Below are 22,463 nucleotides of genomic sequence, written 5' to 3'. Positions count from 1 at the left end.
TGAACTGCAGCAGTCTCTTTTCCTTTTTAGAGGGATGAGGTGGGGGAAAGGATGCGAGAAGGACGATGGACTGCCCCACATGGAAAACTGATTCCACTTTCTGGAGAAAGGATGCCTGGATCCAAAGCATCACTTAGTCAGGTGAAAAGGTATGATACAGAGCCTAAACTGATAAAACCTGGAGGCATAAAGAGCCATAGAAAAAAAGCCCTTTTAAGAAACACATCACAACATGTGATTTGAATAATGATGGCTGATAAAGAAAACAAATAAAAGCTGGTAGGGTGGATAAGTAATCATTAATGTGCCCACAATAAAGCCTTACGAGGCCAAAGACAATTTCACCTGTAGGTGTTAGCCTGCTTTCCCTCACACCAGGCAACAAGTCTAGATAAACAGACTAAAAAATGTATTTGGTGAGCTTTGTGGAAGGACGGTGGGCTGCTAAAATGACATCTACAACATCTGACAGTAGGTCAAACATTCTAAGCTGCTTCTGCTCAATTTCAGAGCATAAAGGTGTAGGGTGTGAAAGTCTGAAAGTAGTACTCTGCCCTGCTGCTGGGACAGTAGATCCTCAAAAGTCGAAGTGGAGGGCATACGCTCAGGATCAGGACTTGCAAGAAGCAGACCTCCTGAGCCCAACCCATGACTACCAGAATCACCTGTGCTCATCCCAGTCCAACCTGATTTTCTTCAGGACTTGCGGGATCAGCGGCAGGCATAAAAACGCAGAAGGCAGAAGTTTCACAGAAGGTCAAATGTGTCTACTAGAGGCCGTTAGGGGAAGCCTGCAGCCCAAAAACTGGACACTGACCATTTTCAGAAGTAGAAAAAGGTCCACTAAGGGTGCAACCAAGGGAAGATTTCCTTTGTTGCCACTTGAGGTCATCAAGAGGATGTCTGATGTGTGTCTGTTTTAGGCTGATGGATACCGCTAGATGACTGATCATCAGGGAGTGCCACCCAGAACCAAAACCTCATCACTCCAAATCAACTCAAATACACCACGCTTACTGCAGTACAACATGGCAGTGGTATTGCACTTGGATTGTCCAGAACTTGATCCAAGGCAATACCAATGGGGCAACCCACTGCCAGGTCTGAAGAACAAGTTATTTAATTTAGGTACTAATTAACTGGTAGAGACATATTCTAGTTGCAGATTCCTTACATTAGAATTTTCCCCAGGCGTCAGACTGGATCTGGAGACTTTTCTTCGAGCAGAACACTTGCGCACCATTAGGTGGCGTTGGTGGACCCCGGGCCGTCAGCATCGTGGTCGCTGGATATGACGTCATGGGTTGTATACAGGCACCACCCCGGCGTGCTGACGTCAATTACTTTTCACGACTTTCCATGCCAGAAGTGCGGAGCCATGAAGAACACTGGCTCTGGTGCACCAGAACTAGGGTCCTGAAAGGGAAGTACCTTTTCTCTAGAAATCAGTTTGCAGAGTGGTGAGGATGGGTGGGTCAGTAAGGAACCTGCAACTAGAATATGTCTCTACCAGATAATTTGTTACTGAAGGTAAGTAACTTGTTAATCTGTTAAAGACTTCTATCTGAAGATTCCCTACCTTAGAATAGAAACACAAGCAATACCATCCCTGGAGGTGGATCTGCAAACCAAGATCATACTAGGAAGTCCAACAGGACCAAACAGCCAAAGTAGCTGTCCCTTCAGACCGGACTGTCCAGGCAGTAGTGTTTATTAAATATGTGCAAGGATGCCCACGTTGCTGCCTGGCGGATGCCCAGGACTGGGGCTCCGTGCTCTAATGCAGTGGTTGCAGCTGTTGCTCTGGTAGAATGATCACACAAGCCCTGTGTAAGGAAATGCCTCCTTGGCATGGTTACCCCCTGACTTTTTGCCTTTGCTGATGCAAAGGTATGATTTGAAAGTGTGCTGAGGCCTGCTAACCAGGCCCCAGCACCAGTGTTCTTTCCCTAAAACTGTACCTTTGTTTCCACAATTGGCACACCCTGGCATCCAGGTAAGTCGCTTGTAACTGGTACCCCTGGTACCAAGGGCCCTGATGCCAGGGAAGGTCTCTAAGGGCTGCAGCATGTCTTATGCCACCCTGTGGACCCCTCACTCAGCACAGACACACTGCTTGCCAGCTTGTGTGTGGTGGTGGGGAGAAAATGACTAAGTCGACATGGCACTCCCCTCAGGGCCATGCCAACCTCACACTACCTATGGCATAGACGAGTCACCCCTGTAGTAGGCCTTACAGCCCTAAGGCAGGGTGCACTATACCATAGGTGAGGGCATAGGTGCATGAGCACTATGCCCCTACAGTGTCTAAGCAAAACCTTGGACATTGTATGTGCAGGGTAGCCATAAGAGTATATGGTCTGGGAGTCTGTCAAACACGAACTCCACAGCACCATAATGGCTACACTGAAAACTGGGAAGTTTGGTATCAATCTTCTCAGCACAATAAATGCACACTGATGCCAGTGTACATTTTATTGTGAAATACACCCCAGAGGGCTTCTTAGAGATGCCCCCTGAAAACATACTGGACTTCCAGTGTGGGCTGACTAGTTTTACCAGCCTGCCACACACCAGACATGTTGCTGGCCACATGGGGAGAGTGCCTTTGTCACTCTGTGGCTAGTAACAAAGCCTGTACTGGGTGGAGGTGCTTCTCATCTCCCCCTGCAGGAACTGTAACACCTGGCGGTAAGCCTCAAAGGCTCACCCCCTTTGTTACAGCGCCCCAGGGCATTCCAGCTAGTGGAGATGCCCGTCCCCCCCCCCGGCCACGGCTCCACTTTTGGCGGCAAGGCTGGAGGAGGAGTCACTGGCCAGTCAGGACAGCCCCTAAGGTGTCCTGAGCTGAGGTGAGACTGACTTTTAGAAATCCTCCATCTTGCAGATAGAGGATTCCCCCAATAGGATTAGGGATGTGCCCCCCTCCCCTCAGCGAGGAGGCACAAAGAGGGTGTAGCCACCCTCAGGGCTAGTAGCCATTGGCTACTAACCCCCCAGACCTAAACACACCCCTAAATTGAGTATTTAGGGGCTCCCAGAACCTAGCAAGATAGATTGCTGCAACCTGAAGAGGAAGAAGGACTGCTGACCTGAAAGCCCTGCAGAGAAGACGGAGACACCAATTGCTTTGGCCCCAGCCCTACCGGCCTGTCTCCCCACTTCAAGAAAAACTGCAACAGCGACGTGTTCCCCCAAGATCCAGCGACCTCTGAAGCCTCAGAGGACTACCCTGCATCTCAAAGGACCAAGAACTCCCGAGGACAGCGGCTCTGCTCCAAAGAAGAAACAACTTTGCAACAAAGAAACAACTTTAAAAGGACTCCACGTTTCCCGCCGGAAGCGTGAGACTTTGCACTCTGCACCCGACGCCCCCGGCTCGACCTGCGGAGAAACAACACTACAGGGAGGACTCCCCGGCGACACTGTGAGTAGCCAGAGTTTACCCCCTTGAGTCCCCCCAGCGACGCCTGCAGAGGGAATCCAGAGGCTCCCCCTGACCGCGACTGCCTGCTTCTAAGAACCCGACACCTGGTAAAGACACTGCACCCGCAGCCCCCAGGACCTGAAGGATCCGACCTCCAGTGCAGAAGTGACCCCCAGGTGGCCCTCTCCCTTGCCCAGGTTGTGGCTACACCGAGGAGCCCCCCCCCCCCCCCCTTGCCTGCCTGCTCCGATGAAGAGACCCCTGGGTCTCCCATTGAAACCAATTGCAAACCGGATGCCTGTTTGCACTCTGCACCCGGCCGCCACCATGCTGCTGAGGGTGTACTTTTTGTGCTGACTTGTATCCCCCCCCGTTGCCCTACAAAACCCCCCTGGTCTGCCCTCCGAAGACGCGGGTACCTACCTGCTGGCAGACTGGAACCGGGGCACCCCCTTCTCCATTGAAGCCTATGTGTTTTGGGCACCACTTTGACCTCTGCACCTGACCGGCCCTGAGCTGCTGGTGTGGTAACTTTGGCGTTGATCTGAACCCCCAACGGTGGGCTACCTTGGACCCAACTTTGAACCCTGTACGTGGTTTACTTACCTACAAAACTAACAAATACTTACCTCCCCCAGGAACTGTTGAAATTTGCACTGTGTTAAGTTTTAAAATAGCTTATTGCCATTTTTGCCAAAACTGTACATGCTATTTTGCGGATTCAAAGTTCCTATGATACCTAAGTGAAGTACCTTTCATTTGAAGTATGGATTGTAAATCTTGAACCGGTGGTTCTTAAAATAAACTAAGAAAAGATATTTTTCTATACAAAAACCTTTTGGCCTGGAATTGTCTTTGAGTGTGTGTTCCTCTTTTATTGCCTGTGTGTATGTACAACAAATGCTTACCACTACCCTCTGATAAGCCTACTGCTCGACCACACTACCACAAAAAAGAGCATTAGAATTATCTCTTTTTGCCACTATCTGACCTCTAAGGGGAACCCTTAGACTCTGTGCATGCTGTTTCTTACTTTGAAATAGCATATACAGAGCCAACATCCTACACCCTGCAAGGTTGCTTCTTACCCAACGCATAGCACATTTTAATGCAGAGAACCACCCATCTGGAGATGTTTCTCTCCTGCATTGCCTGACCTTTCTTCGCACTCACATAGCCCACAAAGAGTTCATCGTCCACCTGGAACTCTTTTGCACGATCAAGATAGAACGTAAATGCTCTTTTTAGGTCCAGACAGTGGAGTCTCTCCTCTTCCTTAGAAGGATGTGGGGGCGTGTAAAAGTAGGCAAGGTGATTGACTGGCCTCACGGAAGGGCGTGACCACTTTAGGCAGAAAGAAGCCCTAGTACGAAGCACCACCTTGTCAGGGTGGATAGAGATGAAAGGTGGCTTTGAAGAAAGAGCCTGTAGCTCACACTCTGGGGGCTTAGGTGAAAGCTACGAGGAAGACTATTTTCAAGGTAAGCAGGCGACGTGGACAATTGTGAAGTGGCTCAAAAGGAGCAGACATTATATAGGTAAGAACTAAGTGCAAATCCCATTGGGGCATTATGAACGGGGCAGGAGGAAAGAGATAGGCAAAGACCCTTAAGAAATCTTCCAACAATGGGAGATTTATATAAAGAGGGTAGATAGCCATTTGGAGGAATGCCAGAGGGAGCCCAGAGCACAGTCCTACTAAACCAAAGAAAGGACAAACAAAAGAACCTCAGAAAGAGGAGCAGAGAGGGGGGTCTACAGACTTGTCTGTACACCATGCCACAAATCAGTTCCATCTACAGGCATATACCGTTTTGGTAGAGGGACGCCTGACTGCCGAGATAACATTGCAGGCTTCGGACATAAGTTCAAAAGCTGTCAGCTGCCACCGTTCAATTCCATGCTAGAAGGCGGAAACTGGACAGGTTCGGGTGGAGAACCGTCCCCTGCTGCTGTGACAGAAGATCCTCCCGAAGGGGTAGTCGCATCGGAGGATCAATGGCCCGTGCTCAAGATACCATACTCTTCATGCCCAGTCCGGAGCCACAAGAATGACTTGGGCCCAGTCGTTCTTGATCTTCTTGAGAACTCTAGGCAGAAGTTTTATAGGCGTAAAGGAGGCCTGAATTCCACTCAAGACAAAAAGCAGTGCAAGCGAGTGCCGCCTTGGAAAGTCCAATGTGCAAAACAGACGACATTGCACGTTCTCTGCGGAGGCGAACAGATCTAACCAAGGCTCTCCCAACTACTGAAAGAGACCTTGCGCCACCTACGGATGGTGACGCCGTTAATGATCGACAAGGCATTGACGACTGAGTTAGTTCGCTCTGACATTCAGAGAGCCCACCAGATGTTCAACCACCACAGATATGCCCTGATGTTCCAGCCATGTCCAGAGGTGGAAAGCCTCCTGACAAAGGGTTCACAATGCCACCCCACTCTACCCTATTTGTTGCAGATCCACATGGCGGTGGTGTTGTCCATGGACATCTGCACCACTTTTCCTTTGAGAGAGGGAATGCTTTCAATGCTAGTCTGATTGCCCTGAGCCCCAAAAGGTTGATATGCAGCTTGGGCTCCACCAGAGACCAGAAGCCTCCAATCTTAGCCTCTCCCATGTGGCTGCCCCATTCCAGGAGTGATTCATCTGTCGCTAAAGTCAAATCTGGTTGGGGAAGGGAGAGGTATCTGCCTCTGACCCAATCAAGGTTCAAAAGCCAATGCTGCAGATCTTGTGCAGTTCTCTCTGACATCTGGACTATGTCGGAGAGATTCTCCTGATGTTGCGCCAACTGGAACTTCAGGTCCCACTGCAGAGCCCACATTTGCCATCTGGCATGAGTCCTAGCAGGATGCAGGAAGCCATGAGGCCCTGCAGCCTCAGATTCATTCTCACTGAAATCCAGGAGAGAAGCTGAAACATCGGTATCATAGCCTGAATATCCTGGACTCGTCGCTTGGAAGGATAGGCTCAAAACTGCTCTGCCTAGAATATCTCTGATGAATGGGAGTATCTGAGAGGGAGTCAGGTGTGACTTTGGCACGTGTATAGTGAACCCCAGCAAATGCAGAAGGTCCACCACAGTATGGAAGTGGGAGACAACAGCCTGGGGCAAGCTCGCCTTCAACAGCCAGTCATTGAGGTAGGGAAAGACTGAAACCCCTAACCTGCGCAGATGAGGTGCAACCTCCGCCATCATTTTGATGAACACCCTAGGGGTACTGGTAAGGCAAAAGGGGAGCACGGTGAATTGAAAATGCTTGTGACCTGCCACAAACCGCAAGTAAAGTCTGTGGGTAAGCAGGACTGGAACAGGGAAATAAGCATCCTGCAAGTGAAACGCTACCATCCGGTCTCCAGGATCCAGGGGAGACAGGAGCTGAGCCAGAGTGAGCATTTTGAACTTCTTCCTGAGGAAGAGGTTTAGGGACTGGAGGTCGAGGACAGGGCGGAGTCCCCTGCCCTTTTTGGGCACCAGAAAGTAGCGAGAATAACAACCTCGACCACTTCTTGCACAGGGACCCTCTTTATGGCTCCCTTGGCCAAGAGAGCCGTATCTTCCTTGCGGAGAAGTGACAGGTGATCCTCTGTCATCTGATCATAGGATGGTGGCAAGGCAGAAGGGGTATTCTTAAAGGGGAGGGAGAGACTATTTGCAAAACCCAAAACAAAAAAGAAGAATGCCCAGTTCCAGGGGAAGTGCGGATCCTCACTACCATTTAAGGGAGAAGTCAGCCAGTCCCTACAAGCAAAATGTACTCGGAGCAAGAGCCCTCTCTCACCTTTTGCTGACATGCTTCATCATTGGGCTTTGCTCCTTCTCAGGCTGGCATTGGAATGTCTGACGGACCCCTCAAGGGGGCTCTTTTCCGGAGATTTTTTGTTTTGTTTAGAAATTATTGCTGATGGTGAGTGCAAGAATGTGGGATGGGTGAAAAAGCTCTTAAAATTGACTAGGGGGATCCAGAGGACCGACCTTTATTATGAAGATTGAGCTCCTGTCAAGGTTAAAAACAAAAAAGTGGTGGGGAGGAGGGGAGGGGGAAACTAAGTACAATGATCCAATCCCATCCAAGTATGACTAGTTGTGTGTCATGTACCTGTACTCTAGGGAGTGATTCAAGAGGTCAAGTGTTAGTAATCCCTACACCAAAATTGGTCAACATGTTTCTCGCTCTAGTAGTCATAAGGATCTATTCGCGATTCGTCAGGACCTATGAATGAACAACCTAATCCTCACTATCATGTAGACACATACCATATCATTAATTGATGATATGGTAATCTGAGCAGGAACCTGGAAGTGGAGTAAGAAGAATTTGTTACTCATACAGTACATTGACAATAAGTAATACAGTTCATTCGGTGTCAATAGGTGTGAAGCATCACAGTGGAACCACCTGAAACAAATTCAGTGCTCAAAGGAATGTGAGACGTGCTACCAACCACATGTCACAAAACAGATGTCCTACAGTAGGTAGGAGGACTATTATCCTCCTCGAATCAGACAGATGGGCCCAATGAGGATAACTACTGGGCTCACGTTCCACACCAGACCTAGACGCAACACAGCCCCTGCTGCAGCGGAGGTACAAACTTGGCTTCCTGTCAGAGGCCACCATCCTTATGGCAACAGCAATGTTTGCTCCCTTTCCATGAACACCACTGAGGTTAACTTAGGGGAGGCCGGGGTGTGGCACCTACACAGACACTCCAATTGCCACACCAAGAACTGCATTTGCATGATTCAATTCCTTTGTGACCTCCGCTACATGGCATGACTACTAGAATGGCAAAGACCTGCATCAATGAACACCGGAGCAACGATTCTCTACAAGACTGACTGACCAATTAATTTTACAGTATCACACACCTAACAATTTAAAATGGGTGATACTAGAGATAGTTACTGACATTAGTGACAGTGCCAAGAGACTCTATGAGAAAGAACAAAGATGGGTGTTCAAACTGAAGACCCATGTCCTGTATTTACATGACATCAGGTAGGGACACAGCATCATCTACCCATACTTTGATGGTCATCACCTCAGCTCTACTCACTGCTGACCATTTGCAGCACCTCTAGGTGAGCTGCTCTTTGCTGGGCAATTGGGAGGGGTGTTATCCTTCTACCTCTACTCTCCTGTCTATATATACATGGGGTACTCCTGCAATACTCAAAGATGGCTGCCTCTTACCTAGAGTCTGTAGTTTGGCACCCTCCCACACTCTAAGATGGCCGACATCATCCCAGACTCTGTTCTGTAGTCCTCTTTCTGTTACTGTGACACCTAGCCACACACGGGGCACTCCTTAAGATGGCTGCCATTATCCCGGTCTGTGTTACTTAGTCTGCTTTTTGCTTCTAGGATACCCACCCTCCTCGTGAAATGCACTGCGCCTCCGCGCTCTCTCCATTCAGGGGAGCACGACGGTACTTGTGTAGGTATACCAGAGGATGTCGTTTCTGAAACAAGTGTTTGTTTGGCTACCACCAGCTGCTCCTTGCTCTGGGAGTAGCTGGTTAAATCTCCTGAGGACTGGCTTACTTGCAGCAAAGTCCATTCCCTGGGCGAGAGCTGACATAGTTGGTGCACGCCCCTGCCGCGCAGTATCTCTTCGCTAGGGCCATAAGTTTCAAACCTGAGTTTTGAGTTGGGGGCATCGAGCTGAGAGCCCTAGATGTAATACACTATTGATGACAAACACTGCAATATTGAGCAGGTCGACCGCTACATGTGTTACGTGCTGCCGAGTCCGACCCCTTGGCAGGAGTTGTCACAGATGGTGCACGCCCTCCCTGCGCAGCATCTCCTCGCAGGGGCTATAAGTTCCAAACCCAGTCCCAGGCTTGGGGCAAGATCGGCATGGATGGATGAGAGCCCTTTATGGGATGCATTATTGATTGTAAACACTGTGCTATTGTGCAGCTCGACTACTACATACGTTATATCAATCCTTTTGAGGAATTATCTAGAATCCACTGATTAGATACGAAGCCCGACCCCCCCAGCAGGAGCTGTCATACCTGATGTGCGATTTCGGCACACAGTGCTTGTCCATTTTCAGAGACTATTTCTGGAGGGGTGTGTGATTGGCTACGATGTACGAGAGCCTACATTTAATACAACAGTGAGAATGGATAGAACTGGCTTACTGGATGCGGGGTTTACCCATGACATGCAACACATTAGCACATTGCGTATTGGGAAATAGGTGTGAATTTGATTGGAACTAACTGCTTTGAAGCCGAGTTGGACCCCTTGGCGGGAGCTGTCATACCTGGTGCATGCCTATATCACGCAACCACTTTGCACCAGCCCTACCAGCTTGAGACACTATTCCTGGGGGTGCGGGTACAGACACTATATATCAAAACCTATGTGTTACACATTACAGGCCACAACATTATGATTTATTGCCAGTTTAGAACACTATTAGCAATCAGCATTACCCGTATAGCCCACCGGTCTACACATAAAAGGTGACCTTTCACCACACTTGTGACTAGAATATGCAGTGTGTCATTTCGGGGACACTGTACATTACCTTAATTAAAGCTGTACAGACAGTCAAATATTTTTTAGTCTCAGCTTCCACAGTGGCTACCGTTTGTCTGTTCCTATTTGTTGTAGGAGGCCCACACCACGTTGGCGCACAGTAACCATGTTTCTGTTCTCTCTTTCCTTTAACCATGTGTGCAGATTAATATATTTATTGAACAACACGAGCACAGTGCTATCCCCATTAGGCCCATCCTTCTGATTCAAGGAGGGTAAGAGTCATCCTACCTACTCTGTAAGACATCTGTTTGGTGACATGTGGTTGCTATCACGTCTCACGTTCCTTTGAGCACTTAATTTGTTTCAGGTGGTTCCACTGTGATGCTTGACACATATTGACACTTGAACTGTATTACTTGTTGTCAATGTACTGTATCAGTAACAAATTCTTCTTACTCCACTTCCAGGCTCCTGCTCAGATTACCATATCATCAATTAATCATATGGTATGTGTCTACATGATGGTGAGGATTAGGTTGTTCATTCACAGGTCCTGGTGAATCGCAAATATATCCTTTATGACTACTAGAGTGAAAACATGTCCAATTTTTGATTGGCAGTGTAGGGATTACCAACACTTGACCTCTTGAGTCAGTCCCTGGAGTAGGGGTACATGACACACAACTAGTCATAATTGGAGGGGATTGGGTCATTGTACTTAGCCCCCCCACCCCTTTTTTGTTTTTAACCTTGGCAGGGGCTCAATCTTCATAATAAAGGTCAGTCCTCTGGATCCCCTAGTCAATTTTAACAGCTTTTTCACCAATCCCACATTCTTGCACTCACCATCAGCAATAACTTCTAAAAGATCTCCGGCATATAGCCCAACTTGAGGGGTCCGTCAGATATTTCAGAGCGGGCCTGACGAGGAGCATGGCCCGATGAAGAAGCATGTCACAGGTGAGTGAGGGTTCTTGTTCTGAGTACATCTGGCTTGTAGGGACCGGCTGACTTCTCCCCTAAATGGTAGTGAGAATCCGCACTTCCTGTGGAACTGTGCATTCTTCTTTTTTGTTTTGTGTATGGCGGGAGTATGATGCATAGGACCAGATAAATCTCCCAGACGATTTACCCCTCCCCCTTTTTTCCTTGTTGTGTATTTGCAAAACCCAGCTTTCTGACGTGATGGTGGTCCAGCAGGGCAGGTGATGGCGAATTTTGCCACTGACTGGTCCTTGGTGGGGAAGTGCAAGATCAGGAAGGCTTGGGGGCTGCAATGGGTGGGGGGGGGGTCTAGACGGCTGGCTCCCATTTACACGTGAACAATGGATCCCACACCCCAGGCCATGTAGAGGCTGAGCAGCAAGCACGCGCTGTGGCTGGCGGGGAACAGACATGGTTGGGCGCCCCTTCCATAGCCACAAAAGGAACGAAAAGCAGACTGAGGGGGGCTGAGTGCCAGCAGCGAGGCAAAGGACCCGGGCAGTAGCCCAGGACTTCTTAAATTGCTTGAGCGCAGAGTCTGCTTTGTCCTAGAAGAGACAGACAGGCATGTCTATCAGAGTAGGTTGAACATCCCCTGAAAATCCGGATGTTCGTAACCAGATGTGGTGCTGCAAGGTCACTGTCAACGCAACCGATCTGCCCAGAGAAACAGTCATATCCAGCCTACTTCTGATTTTGAACTTGGCTGCGTCTCTCCCATCAGCAAAAGCCTGGGAGAAAATGGTCCGGGCCTCCTCCAGGACCGCTGTCAGCACTTGCAAGACCATGTCCCATAAGGTATGGGTATAACAGCCCAAAAGGAATGTGGTGTTCACAGACTGTCAGCATGGAGGAAGAGAACAACTACTTCCCAAGGTGGTCCAGTCTCTTTGACTCCCTATCTGGAGGTGCAGAAAAGAATGCACCATGGGACGTTGAGACTTGATTGACCATGCTCTTGGGGGTGGGTTATTGGATCAGGAAAGCCAGGTTATTAGGCGCAGGCCTATGGTGGTGGGGTATTGTCCTATTAACAGGAGCCACTTGTGCTGGGTTTGGACTAGGTGCCCAGCAGGACATCGGTGAGGGCTTCATTATAGGGCAAAAGGGGTTCTGATGTGGAAGCACCAGGCTGAAGCACCTCAGTTAGGAGAATGGTCCTGACAGCCACGGAAGGCAGCTCGAGGCCCAAGACCTTGGCCACTATGGAGTAAGAAACCCCCTCTCCGCCGAAGGGGGAGAAAGCATATCAGCATCAGGGGAGGCATCCAGACAGCTGGCTTCACCCAGTTCCTGAGCCCAGTCCGTAGGGTCCTCAAGCTGGAATTCTAAAGGGTCCAGCGACCCCTCCATACTTTCACTGAAGTCGTGCCCATAGGAATAAGGGTAAGGATCGAGGCTGGGGACCAGAGTCCGAATTGAAGTTGGAATCGGCATCAAGCCAAGCCACTCTGGCTTCGTGTCAGAATTGGCGATGAGTATGGGATCAACGCCGCCCGTGGGCTCAGTAGACGTCGGGAACGTCGAAGCCGGAATGGTGGTTGGGGAAGGTCACAAGGGTATGACCGACCCGGTCCGGATCCAAAAGTGGATCTTGGGTACCCCTCGGAGCCAAGGCCGAAGCTGCCGGCGAGGAACACAAAGGGGCTCCTTCCAGCCCTGCGGAGCCTGAAGGCTCCCCGACAGGGTAGGACTACCCGAAGATAAGGTGCATGGACTCGTACAATTCTTTTAAATGGGTAGGGGCGGCTCTGGCTCCCAGAAACTCATGGAGGCACAGAGCCGACCCAGAAATAGGCTCCGAAGACTGAGGCCTAGAGCGAGGATGCTCCTTTTCTGGATTTGCATCATCCAACCTACAGGTTAAATCGAAGAAGGCTTGTGCTTCTTTGACTTCTTCTTGTGTTTACCTGAACGACCCAAAGATTTGGAGTGGGACGAGGAGGAGTGGTGATGGATCCGTGAGCAGCCTCTGGACCTTCCTCTCGACCGAGACTGATGCGGAGCCAGATGCCAGGCTTCAAGCAGCTTTAGGCACCAGTCCCTCAAAGCCTTCGGGTTCATCGCCCGGCAGTCTGAGCACAACTTCCGGTCGTGGTCACGCTCCAAGCGCCACAAACACATCCAGTGCGGATCCATCAAAGACATCCTGCGCTGACATGAGTCGAAGGGCTTGAAGCCAGTCTTTTGAGACTATATTGCAACGCACAAAGTCAGAAAACTTTGTCAAAAAGTCATAAAGGCCAGTCAAAAAGTATCTGTAAGGGTAGCTCTCTCCGGATCTGTGATTAGGCTGGCACTACAACAACAGAGGTCAGTGCGCCAGGGTGGAGCCTATATAAGACCCACAATGTCACATCTGGCGACCATGACACCAACAATGGACACAGAGTCGACCGACGCCAGCTAACAGCATAAAAGGGTACTGCTCAAAGAAAAATCTCCGGATCCAGACTGACCCCTGGGGGATATTCTAAGGTAAGGAATCTGCAACTAGAAGTCTATATCATATAAGCGTTTCATACAGGCTTCTAAAATCAGGGAGACTAAAGCCTCACTGAATGGAAAGAGAAGTTCCAAAGTGCAAGTATTTTCATCAAAATGTATGGTTTGATCTTTACTGTGGGGAAAGTCAACATCTCTACTATTCTTCAAACCACTACAGCAAAAGAGCCACTTTTCTAAGTGGGAGGTCCAAAAGAAGAATCAAAGCGGATTTAGTTAATACACTGAGGCCAGTGGCTATTTGTAACACAAGGTATAGACCAGCAGCAGTGTAATGTCCAGGCAGCAACGAGTCTGCTTCCTCTTGACATGCAGCACTGGCTGAAGGCTTTCTACAGCATCTAAATCTAATGCAAAAATGGCTCCTAAACTACTGTTGCAGAGGAAGTGGAAACACAGGGGGAACCTCAACTTTTACATGTAATTTTGTGGAGCTGTAGTGTGGCGTAGAAAATATCTTGCCAAAAATAGATCTAAATCCCAGGCCAGCACCAAAAGCGGATTTGGAACCAATGTCATAGGAGCTCACAGTGATGCCAATGGAACACCAGCCAGCAAGGCTGAGGCAGAGGAGCTGATGCTGGTAATGGTGGTTTAACAAGCTAAATTAGCAGAGGGTCTGTTGGTCCAGTGGAGGGGCCATGGCAAGTTGATAGAATGCACAAATAGTTCTGCAGGGTCAGAAAGCACACCAGAGGGAGCCAGAACAAATTTGCATAGCCTTCCTAAACACCATCATTTGCTGTGCAAATGATGATGGCCTGGGGAACTGGAAGCACAAAGGCTCCAGGGTCTGCATCAAATCCAAAGAAGGTTAATTCTAGTTGCTCGAACACCAAACGTGAAACCTTTCCCTGGAACTAAGGCATGTGGATGTTAAAGAGACACACTTGTGTTTCTCATGACTTTTCTTCAACCTCGCCGTATACTTATTTAATGCAGGTGAATGGATCGGCACTGACTTCATTCCTAGGGTTCCGTGATGTAGAGTTTAGTTTATTGATGACCTTCAGGTGCAACAGGGGGCATTTGTTGCAGGACTTGGAGTTACGCCTGGAACTAATGCTGTGTCGGTCAATTGCAGACATCTGTTTGTGACACAAGAAACACAACAAAACTTCAGTAAAAAACTAAATCTGCAGGAGCAGAAGTCTGGACCCGGATTAGAGGGCACTGGAAAAAAAGGAACATACATTAGGACTCAGGGTTTGCTTTTATATGCTGTTGCCTAGCCTTTATGTCTGGAGGTGGAAATGAGTCATAATGGAGGCTGATGGTACCACCTTCTGGTGTGCACAAGATATTTCAAGGGTTTCTGGATCCAGTCTGATCAGGAATTGGTGTTTAGATGTATTCAAAAGAAGGCGTCTATTTTCAAACCTCATTGCATGCTCATGCAGTTCAGCATCAATTTCTAGCTCTCCTGCCAGCCTCCTAGTGCTTCTCCAATTCCTTGAGTCAATAGTGGAATATCTAACAGCCAGAAGAGTAAGTCTGACTCTGCACCCAGAAGCCATCCTACGGATTAACCAGTGCCCTCAGCGCCTGGTACCCTACATGAACATTGTGGTGAATGTGCTCCATTGCTTCCGGTTTGTCAAGAAAAGAGGCAAGTATGAGTTGAAAACCCTTTAGCCCATGACCTTCCTGGGGTTTATCATCATCTTGGTTCAGCAATACTGCAGCTTGCAGAGAAGTAAATAACTAATATTCAAAGGGAACAAAGGAAACACATATTGAGAGAATGGATCTTGCAGAGACAGCTCACGCAGATCATGGGGCTGGTGTCATCTTCCCTCCAAGTGATTTTTCCAGAACCCTTGCACTACAGAGTCCTTCAGAGACTTATGATCAATCATCTGATGATCTATGACTGAATCATATGGAAGCCTGGAATGGGAGAGCTATCTTCTGGTCGACCACCAATCTGGTCATTGATTCAAATGTATGCCAGTCCACTGAAATTGGCAGGCTGCAGCAGGGATTCCTTGATAAAGATTATATTGTTGCCATGGCAAGTGCTATACATGGTATTTATTTAACAGAAGAATGAGATGGAAAGACATTAATGGGAACAATGTAAAATAATATTATAGACTCAAGGAAAATACCTACAAATGTACATTTGTGTTATAAAGTGCTAGTATCCAGCACAAGGCTAATTCTAAAGACTGCATAGGGGTCAACATTATAAGTAAAACTAAAGGAAGAAGCAATATTTGTAATGTTTACAGATGAATGGAAAGGTGGGTGAAAGACAAGAGTCTGGTAAGAAGGAAAGAGAAAGTAAGGCAGAAGACCCCTATATTTCTGAGAAAGCACAAAAGGAAGGATGATTCAGGTATAAGGTTTATATTATAAAGTTTAACATTTTGAAGACATGTTCAACTGCTCAAATTGTTCCCTGTAACCACTAAAAGGAGCATGAAAGGATATGTTTTTTTTTTTTTTTTTTTACATAAGTGGCTTTTCAGGTGTTGGGGAGGAAGAAACTAGTGTGAAGGAAAGTTCTTGCTCTTCTGGTTCATACCACCATCCAAAAGTAAAAGTTTTGATTCTCCAGAAACATTAAAACCTCGTTTGGAACAAGTGGTAGCCAATGCATTTGGGGCAAGAGCTTGGTTACTAATGGAAAACAGTTTCTTCCTCCACAGGGCCAGATGCAATATCGGACAGCAGCACATAGCAGTTGTTGGGAATTTTTTTAACTTAGGCAGAACAAAGAGCACAGTTATCCTTTTAGACACTATTCAACACACCCAAATAAGTACCAGGAAGCATTGCTGGCCTTGGCCAGTGCTGCAAAAAGAATCTGAATGGGGGATCCTATTTAGGATGACAGCGGAGAGGAATAGTCCTGAGTAAAAAGACAGCCTTGCAATGCGTTTTGTGTGATCTGTAAAACAGTGAGGGGACTGCATAAAAATGAACTGCAATTTAGTAGTCAAAGAAAACCTTCTAAAATCTAATAGCAGCAAGTAAACTCACCTGTAAAAACATATTGACTTCCTCAAGTTTCTGTCGAATCTCCTGTCTAGCACGTTCTTCAATTTCTCTTTTGTACTGTCCCATCTGATTGTGATCTGTCATGTTTGTCTCAACGTGGCGTCTAAGGTTTGCAACTTCTTCCTCCAACTGTCGTTTGCTCTTTTCTAGTCGGTCATGATTCTTGTGCAAAGTTTTAACTGATGACAACTGTTCCCTTAGGTCACGGTTTGTGGATTCTAACTGTGCACTTTTCGTTGATTCCATTTCTAAGTTCTGGGAAAGTTCATCGATCTAGATTACAGAGAAAAATGTTTAAAACTGTATGTTATATCAGAGGTAAAAGCAATATTTTCTGACACTGTTTCCCAACATAGATGTGAACACCTACAGCTTATACTTTTATTATTAATACAGAAACTACTGTTGAGTAGATTATCACACTTTATATTAGTTCAACTCAAGGAGGTCATACGTAAGAGACACATCTCTTCCCACTGTTCAGTCACCATCTACTGTAATGGGATGAAAAGCCATTGCTCGCATGAAGTGTCCTCAATCCAAAAAGCATTAGAATGAAGGCGAGAGAGAGGAGTGTTGCAATTTGTATGGAAGCTAACACACTACCACAAGCAGGCCTTATCACCAATATACTTTGACTAGATTTTCACCAATAGATCTAGAGCACAGCTAAGGGCAACAGAAACACAGATGAACAAAGTTCCAACTCAACACATCCACTGCAAAAAAGCTGAAACACAGAGATAAAGCTGGGACAGGACTGCAAAACTGGATGCCTATGGGTCCTTTGGGATCCCTTTGAACATATTTGAATGATTATGTGTTATGATGCAGCTTGCCATGCATTAGGGATAAGCTTTGTGTCAACCATCCAAGGAGGAAGCTCTTGAGTGTCAAACAAAGAGGTATTTTACAGTAAGGATATGGGCAAGTGACAATAGCAAAAAATGTTTTGAATGTATTGATAGATGAATAAAAGTTTCCAAAGCCCTGTTCTTGAATTAACTGCCACATTGGTGCAGAGAAATCAGCAAGACCCTGAAACTGACAATATAGAGAAGATTTTTTTAAAGAGCTAAATGTGCTGTTGTATCTGTCACACTTTAGGTTTTCAATCTAGCAAAAGGAATGAGACACAATAACCACTAGACAAATATTCTCAAAACCTAGTTGTCTTGCATCTTTAAGTCACAGGCTCTCTTACATGTATATACCTATCCACGTAAAAGGCAGAAGACAAGTTTGGCAGAGCCACCGTGCTTAAGTCCACAGACCCCTTTTGGTACCAACTCAAAAGAACACAATCAAGGGAGTATAGTCAATGCCAAGAGAAAAAAAAAGAGGACAATACACATGATAGATGTAAGTCAGATGATGTCAGGTACCTGATGTCTAGAAGCCTGCCTGTACAGTAAACGATTATCTCCTTCTTAATATGTGATATTTTTGTTAGCCTTGCACAGGGTGTTTTCAGGTAACACTGATCCTTGAAATTGCTCTCCTACCAATTTCCTCACACAGGAAAGAAGGACGTATTTCCTGAGTGAAGAATGGTAATGGAGCTAGTCTTTATGCCAACATCCCACATGAGGGCAAGCCAATCAGGACTAAAATGTGGAAGGACCATGAAGAGAGCCACAAAGTAACCTTTGACCTCTGTGAGATCACAAATATAAATTCAACTACCTCGCTTTCAAAATCAATAACATTTTACTGTGAGTGGTGCATAGGCAGTTACAGTTGTATCTCCTTGTGGTTCAGACGAAGTGAAAGATTTTGGTTCAAACCAGTAAGAGAGCAGTGGGTCCTTAAAAAATATGTGGGCAGATCATCTGAAACCAGCCCTGGGTGCATACATACTCAAACCCATAGATACAACTTTGTAGGATAGAGGCTGTAAAATTAACTCCTTGTACTCAGATGAAAAGTGGAGGACGCATGCAAAAGGGAGAACATTACATACCATGAGTAAAGTACTGCAAGTGTTTGTGCTTGGAAGGGTCTTTATTCAGTTACCCTTCTCATGCACTTGAGGGCCATATATATATATATATATATATTCAAGTATAGTCGATAACATGAGAATGCCACTTGCTCAGTGATTAATTAGACTTTGTGATGCAGAATTCAGCCAGTTTTCTCTCAAATTGTGAGACAGATCCTGTTGTAAAGATCTACCTACATGCCCATCAGTCATGGCTCAGGTAATTATATCTAACCAAAAACCAACTATCTCAGTTTCACATTTACAATACAGCATTGCTAGATCCCACGGTCTGACTGACCTGAAGAAGCCTAAACCCCAATAACTGGCTCCAAGTAATTCCTCAAGTCACTTGAACTGATTACTTTCTCGTCTTCATTCTGCAGGGTGTCCTGTCTGGAGATCATCGGTTTAGGGCAGATGGTGATAAAGGAGACTCGGAGGCAATGTCCCTCTTTATCTCTGTCCCAGCCTGTAAGAAGCTTTGGATTAGAATCCCTCCTGCTTAGATATAAGTAAACATGCAAATAGCGTACCTTACACCCACATGTTTTCTGTCCCCAGAAATACAGGCACTCTCACAAATGTAAGTAATTAATTCTCAATCATGTGCTGATAGACCACACACTCCCCAAGCAATCACCACTTTCAATTCCACTCAAAAATACTGATTACCAAAATATTATCAAGGTAAGTAGAGGTTCATTGTACTAATTGTACTAACTCCACACATAAGTGCCTTGAAAGGAAAATGTCACTTACCCAGTGAACATCTGTTCGTGGCATGAGACGCTGCAGATTTACATGCTGTGCATTATCCTGCCATCTAGTGTTGGGCTTGGAGTGTTACAAGTTGTTTTTCTTCGAAGAAGTCTTTTCGAGTCATGAGACCGAGGGACTCCTCCCTTTTGGCTCCATTGCGCATGGGCGTCGACTCCATCTTAGATTGTTTTCCCCGCAGAGGGTGAGGTAGGAGTTGTGTATATAGTATAAGTGCCCATGCAATGGAGTGAGTATGTATGTACATAATGTGTCTACAAAATATTATATATTTACAAATTTACAAATGTACAAGTTTCATCAACTTATAACGGCTACAGGCTCCCGGAGAGGCGGGAGGGTCATGCGAATCTGCAGCGTCCCATGCCACGAACAGATGTACACTGGGTAAGTTATATTTTCCGTTTGATGGCATGTGTAGCTGCAGATACACATGCTGTGCATAGACTAGTAAGCAGTTATCTCCCCAAAAGCGGTGGCTTAGCCTGTAGGAGTTGAAGTTGTTTGAAATAATGTTCGTAATACAGCCTGTCCTACTGTGGCTTTTTGTGTTGTTAACACATCTACACAGTAATGTTTTGTGAATGTATGAGGCGTAGACCATGTGGCTGCCTTACAGATTTCTGTCATAGGTATATTTCCTAGAAAGGCCATTGTGGCACCTTTCTTCCTAGTGGAGTGTGCCTTTGGCGTAACAGGCAGATCTCTTTTTGCTTTAATATAGCAGGTCTGAATACATTTCACTATCCATCTGGCAATGCCTTGTTTGGATATTGGATTTCCTGCATGAGGTTTTTGAAAGGCTACAAACAATTGTTTTGTTCTATCAATGTAATACATTAATGCTCTTTTGAGTTCTAACGTATGTAAGGCTCTTTCGGCTACTGAGTCTGGTTGTGGAAAAAAGACTGGGAGTTACACTGTTTGGTTTAGGTGGAACGGTGATATAACTTTTGGTAAAAACTTTGGATTTGTACGGAGAACCACTTTATGTTTATGTATTTGTATAAAGGGTTCTTGTATAGTGAATGCTTGAATTTCACTTACTCTTCTAAGAGATGTGATGGCTATTAGGAAGGCTACTTTCCAGGTTAAGTATTGCATCTCACAAGAGTGCATGGGTTCAAATGGTAGACCCATGAGTTGTGTTAATACAATATTGAGGTTCCACGAGGGAACTGGTGGTGTTCTTGGGGGTATGATTCTTTTTAGACTCTCCATAAATGCTTTGATGACTGGGATTCTAAAGAGTGATGTTGAATGTGTAATCTGCAGATAGGCAGATATTGCTGTGAGATGTATTTTGATAGAAGAAAAGGCTAGATTTGATTTTTGTAAGTGTAATAAATAGCTTACGATGTTTTTTGCAGAAGCGTGTAGTGGTTGAATTTGATTATGATGGCAATAATAAACAAATCTTTTCCATTTGTATGCGTAACAATGTCTTGTAGTAGGTTTTCTAGCTTGCTTAATGACCTCCATACATTCTTGTGTAAGGTCTAAATGTCCAAACTCTAAGACTTCAGGAGCCAGATTGCTAGATTGAGCGATGCTGGATTCGGGTGTTTTATCTGTTGCTTGTGTTGAGTTAACAGATCTGGTCTGTTTGGTAGTTTGATATGAGGTACTACTGACAGGTCTAGTAGTGTTGTGTACCATGGTTGGCGAGCCCAGGTTGGTGCTATTAGTATTAGTTTGAGTCTGTTTTGACTCAATTTGTTTACCAGATACGGAAGGAGTGGGAGAGGGGGAAAAGCGTAAGCAAATATCCCTGACCATCTCATCCATAACGCATTGCCCTTGGACTGAGGGTGTGGATACCTGGATGCAAAGTTTTGGCATTTTGCATTTTCTTTTGTTGCGAATAGGTCTATTTCTGGTATTCCCCAGCATAGAAAGTAAGTTTGTAGTATCTGGGGATGAATTTCCCATTCGTGTGTTTGTTGGTGAGCTAGAGTGAGATTGTCGGCCAACTGGTTTTGAATCCCTGGGATGTATTGTGCTATTAAGCGAATGTGATTGTGAATCGCACAATGCCAAATCTTTTGTGCTAAGAGACCCAGTTGTGATGAGTGTGTCCCTCCTTGTTTGTTTAAATAATACATTGTTGTCATGTTGTCTGTTTTGACAAGAATGTGTTTGTGGAGTATTAGAGGGTGAAATACTTTCAATGCTAGAAACACTGAACAGCTCTAACTGGTTTATATGCAGTTGCCTCTGTTGAACGTCCCATTGTCCCTGTATACTGTGCTGATTGAGGTGTGCTCCCCACCCTATCATGGATGCATCTGTTGTGATCACGTACTGAGGCACTGGGTCCTGGAATGGCCGCCCTTGGTTTAAATTTATAGGGTTCCACCATTGAAGCGAGAAGTGTGTTTGGTGGTCTATCAACACTAGATCTTGAAGTTGACCCTGTGCTTGTGTCCATTGTGTTGCTAGGCACTGTTGTAAGGGTCGCATGTGTAGTCTTGCGTTTAGGACAATGGCTATGCATGAAGACATCATGCCTAGGAGTTTAATTACAAACCTTACTTGATAGTGTTGGTTTGGGTACATGTTTAGTATTACATTTTAGAAGGCTTTTACCCTTTGTGGACTTGGAGTGGCAATCCCCTTTTGTGTGTTGATTGTTGCTCCTAAGTATTGTTGTATTTGACACGGTTGTACATGTGATTTTTGGTAGTTTATAGAGAACCCTAGTTTGTGAAGGGTTTCTATGACATATTTTGTGTGTAGGAGGCACTGTTGCTGAGTGCTGGTTTTTATTAACCAATCGTCTAAGTAAGGGAATACGTGCATGTGCTGCCTCCTGACGTGAGCGGCTACTACTGCAAGGCATTTTGTGAATACCCTTGGGGCTGTTGTTATGCCGAATGGTAACACTTTGAATTGGTAATGCACGCCTTGGATTACAAACCTCAAGTATTTCCTGTGGGAAGGATGTATGGGTATGTGAAAATAAGCATCCTTGAGATCTAATGTTGCCATGTAGTCTTGGTGTTTCAGCAAGGGAATCACATCTTGAAGTGTCACTATGTGAAAGTGATCTGATTTGATGTAAAGATTCAGTGTTCTGAGGTCTAATATGGGTCTCAGTGTTTTGTCCTTCTTTGGAATTAAGAAATACAGGGAGTAAACCCCTGTTCCGTTTTGATGGTTGGGTACTAATTCTATTGCTTCTTTTTGTAACAGTGCTTGGACTTCTAGTTGTAACAGTCTAAGTGTTGTTTGGACATATTGTGTGCTCTTGGAGGCACATCTGGTGGCAAA

The 22,463-nt window shown here is 46.0% G+C and overlaps 1 protein-coding gene across 14 annotated transcripts in view; it reads right to left on the bottom strand.

The window, feature by feature from the left end:
• The window catches only part of ANKRD26 (ankyrin repeat domain containing 26), an 829,339-nt gene that overhangs the window by 170,101 nt on the left and 636,775 nt on the right, over positions 1-22,463 (bottom strand). For all 14 annotated transcript variants that reach the window (XM_069228894.1, XM_069228896.1, XM_069228898.1 and 11 more), the window contains one exon: positions 16,409-16,699. In XM_069228894.1, the coding sequence (XP_069084995.1) occupies positions 16,409-16,699 (291 nt within the window). The remainder of the gene's footprint in view (positions 1-16,408; positions 16,700-22,463) is intronic.

The sequence above is a fragment of the Pleurodeles waltl genome, chromosome 4_1 (genome assembly GCF_031143425.1).
Source record: "Pleurodeles waltl isolate 20211129_DDA chromosome 4_1, aPleWal1.hap1.20221129, whole genome shotgun sequence".
Taxonomy (NCBI): Eukaryota; Metazoa; Chordata; class Amphibia; order Caudata; family Salamandridae; genus Pleurodeles; species Pleurodeles waltl.
The sequence above is the reverse complement of the archived record's forward strand: the minus strand, read 5'-3'. Positions and strand labels throughout refer to the sequence as shown.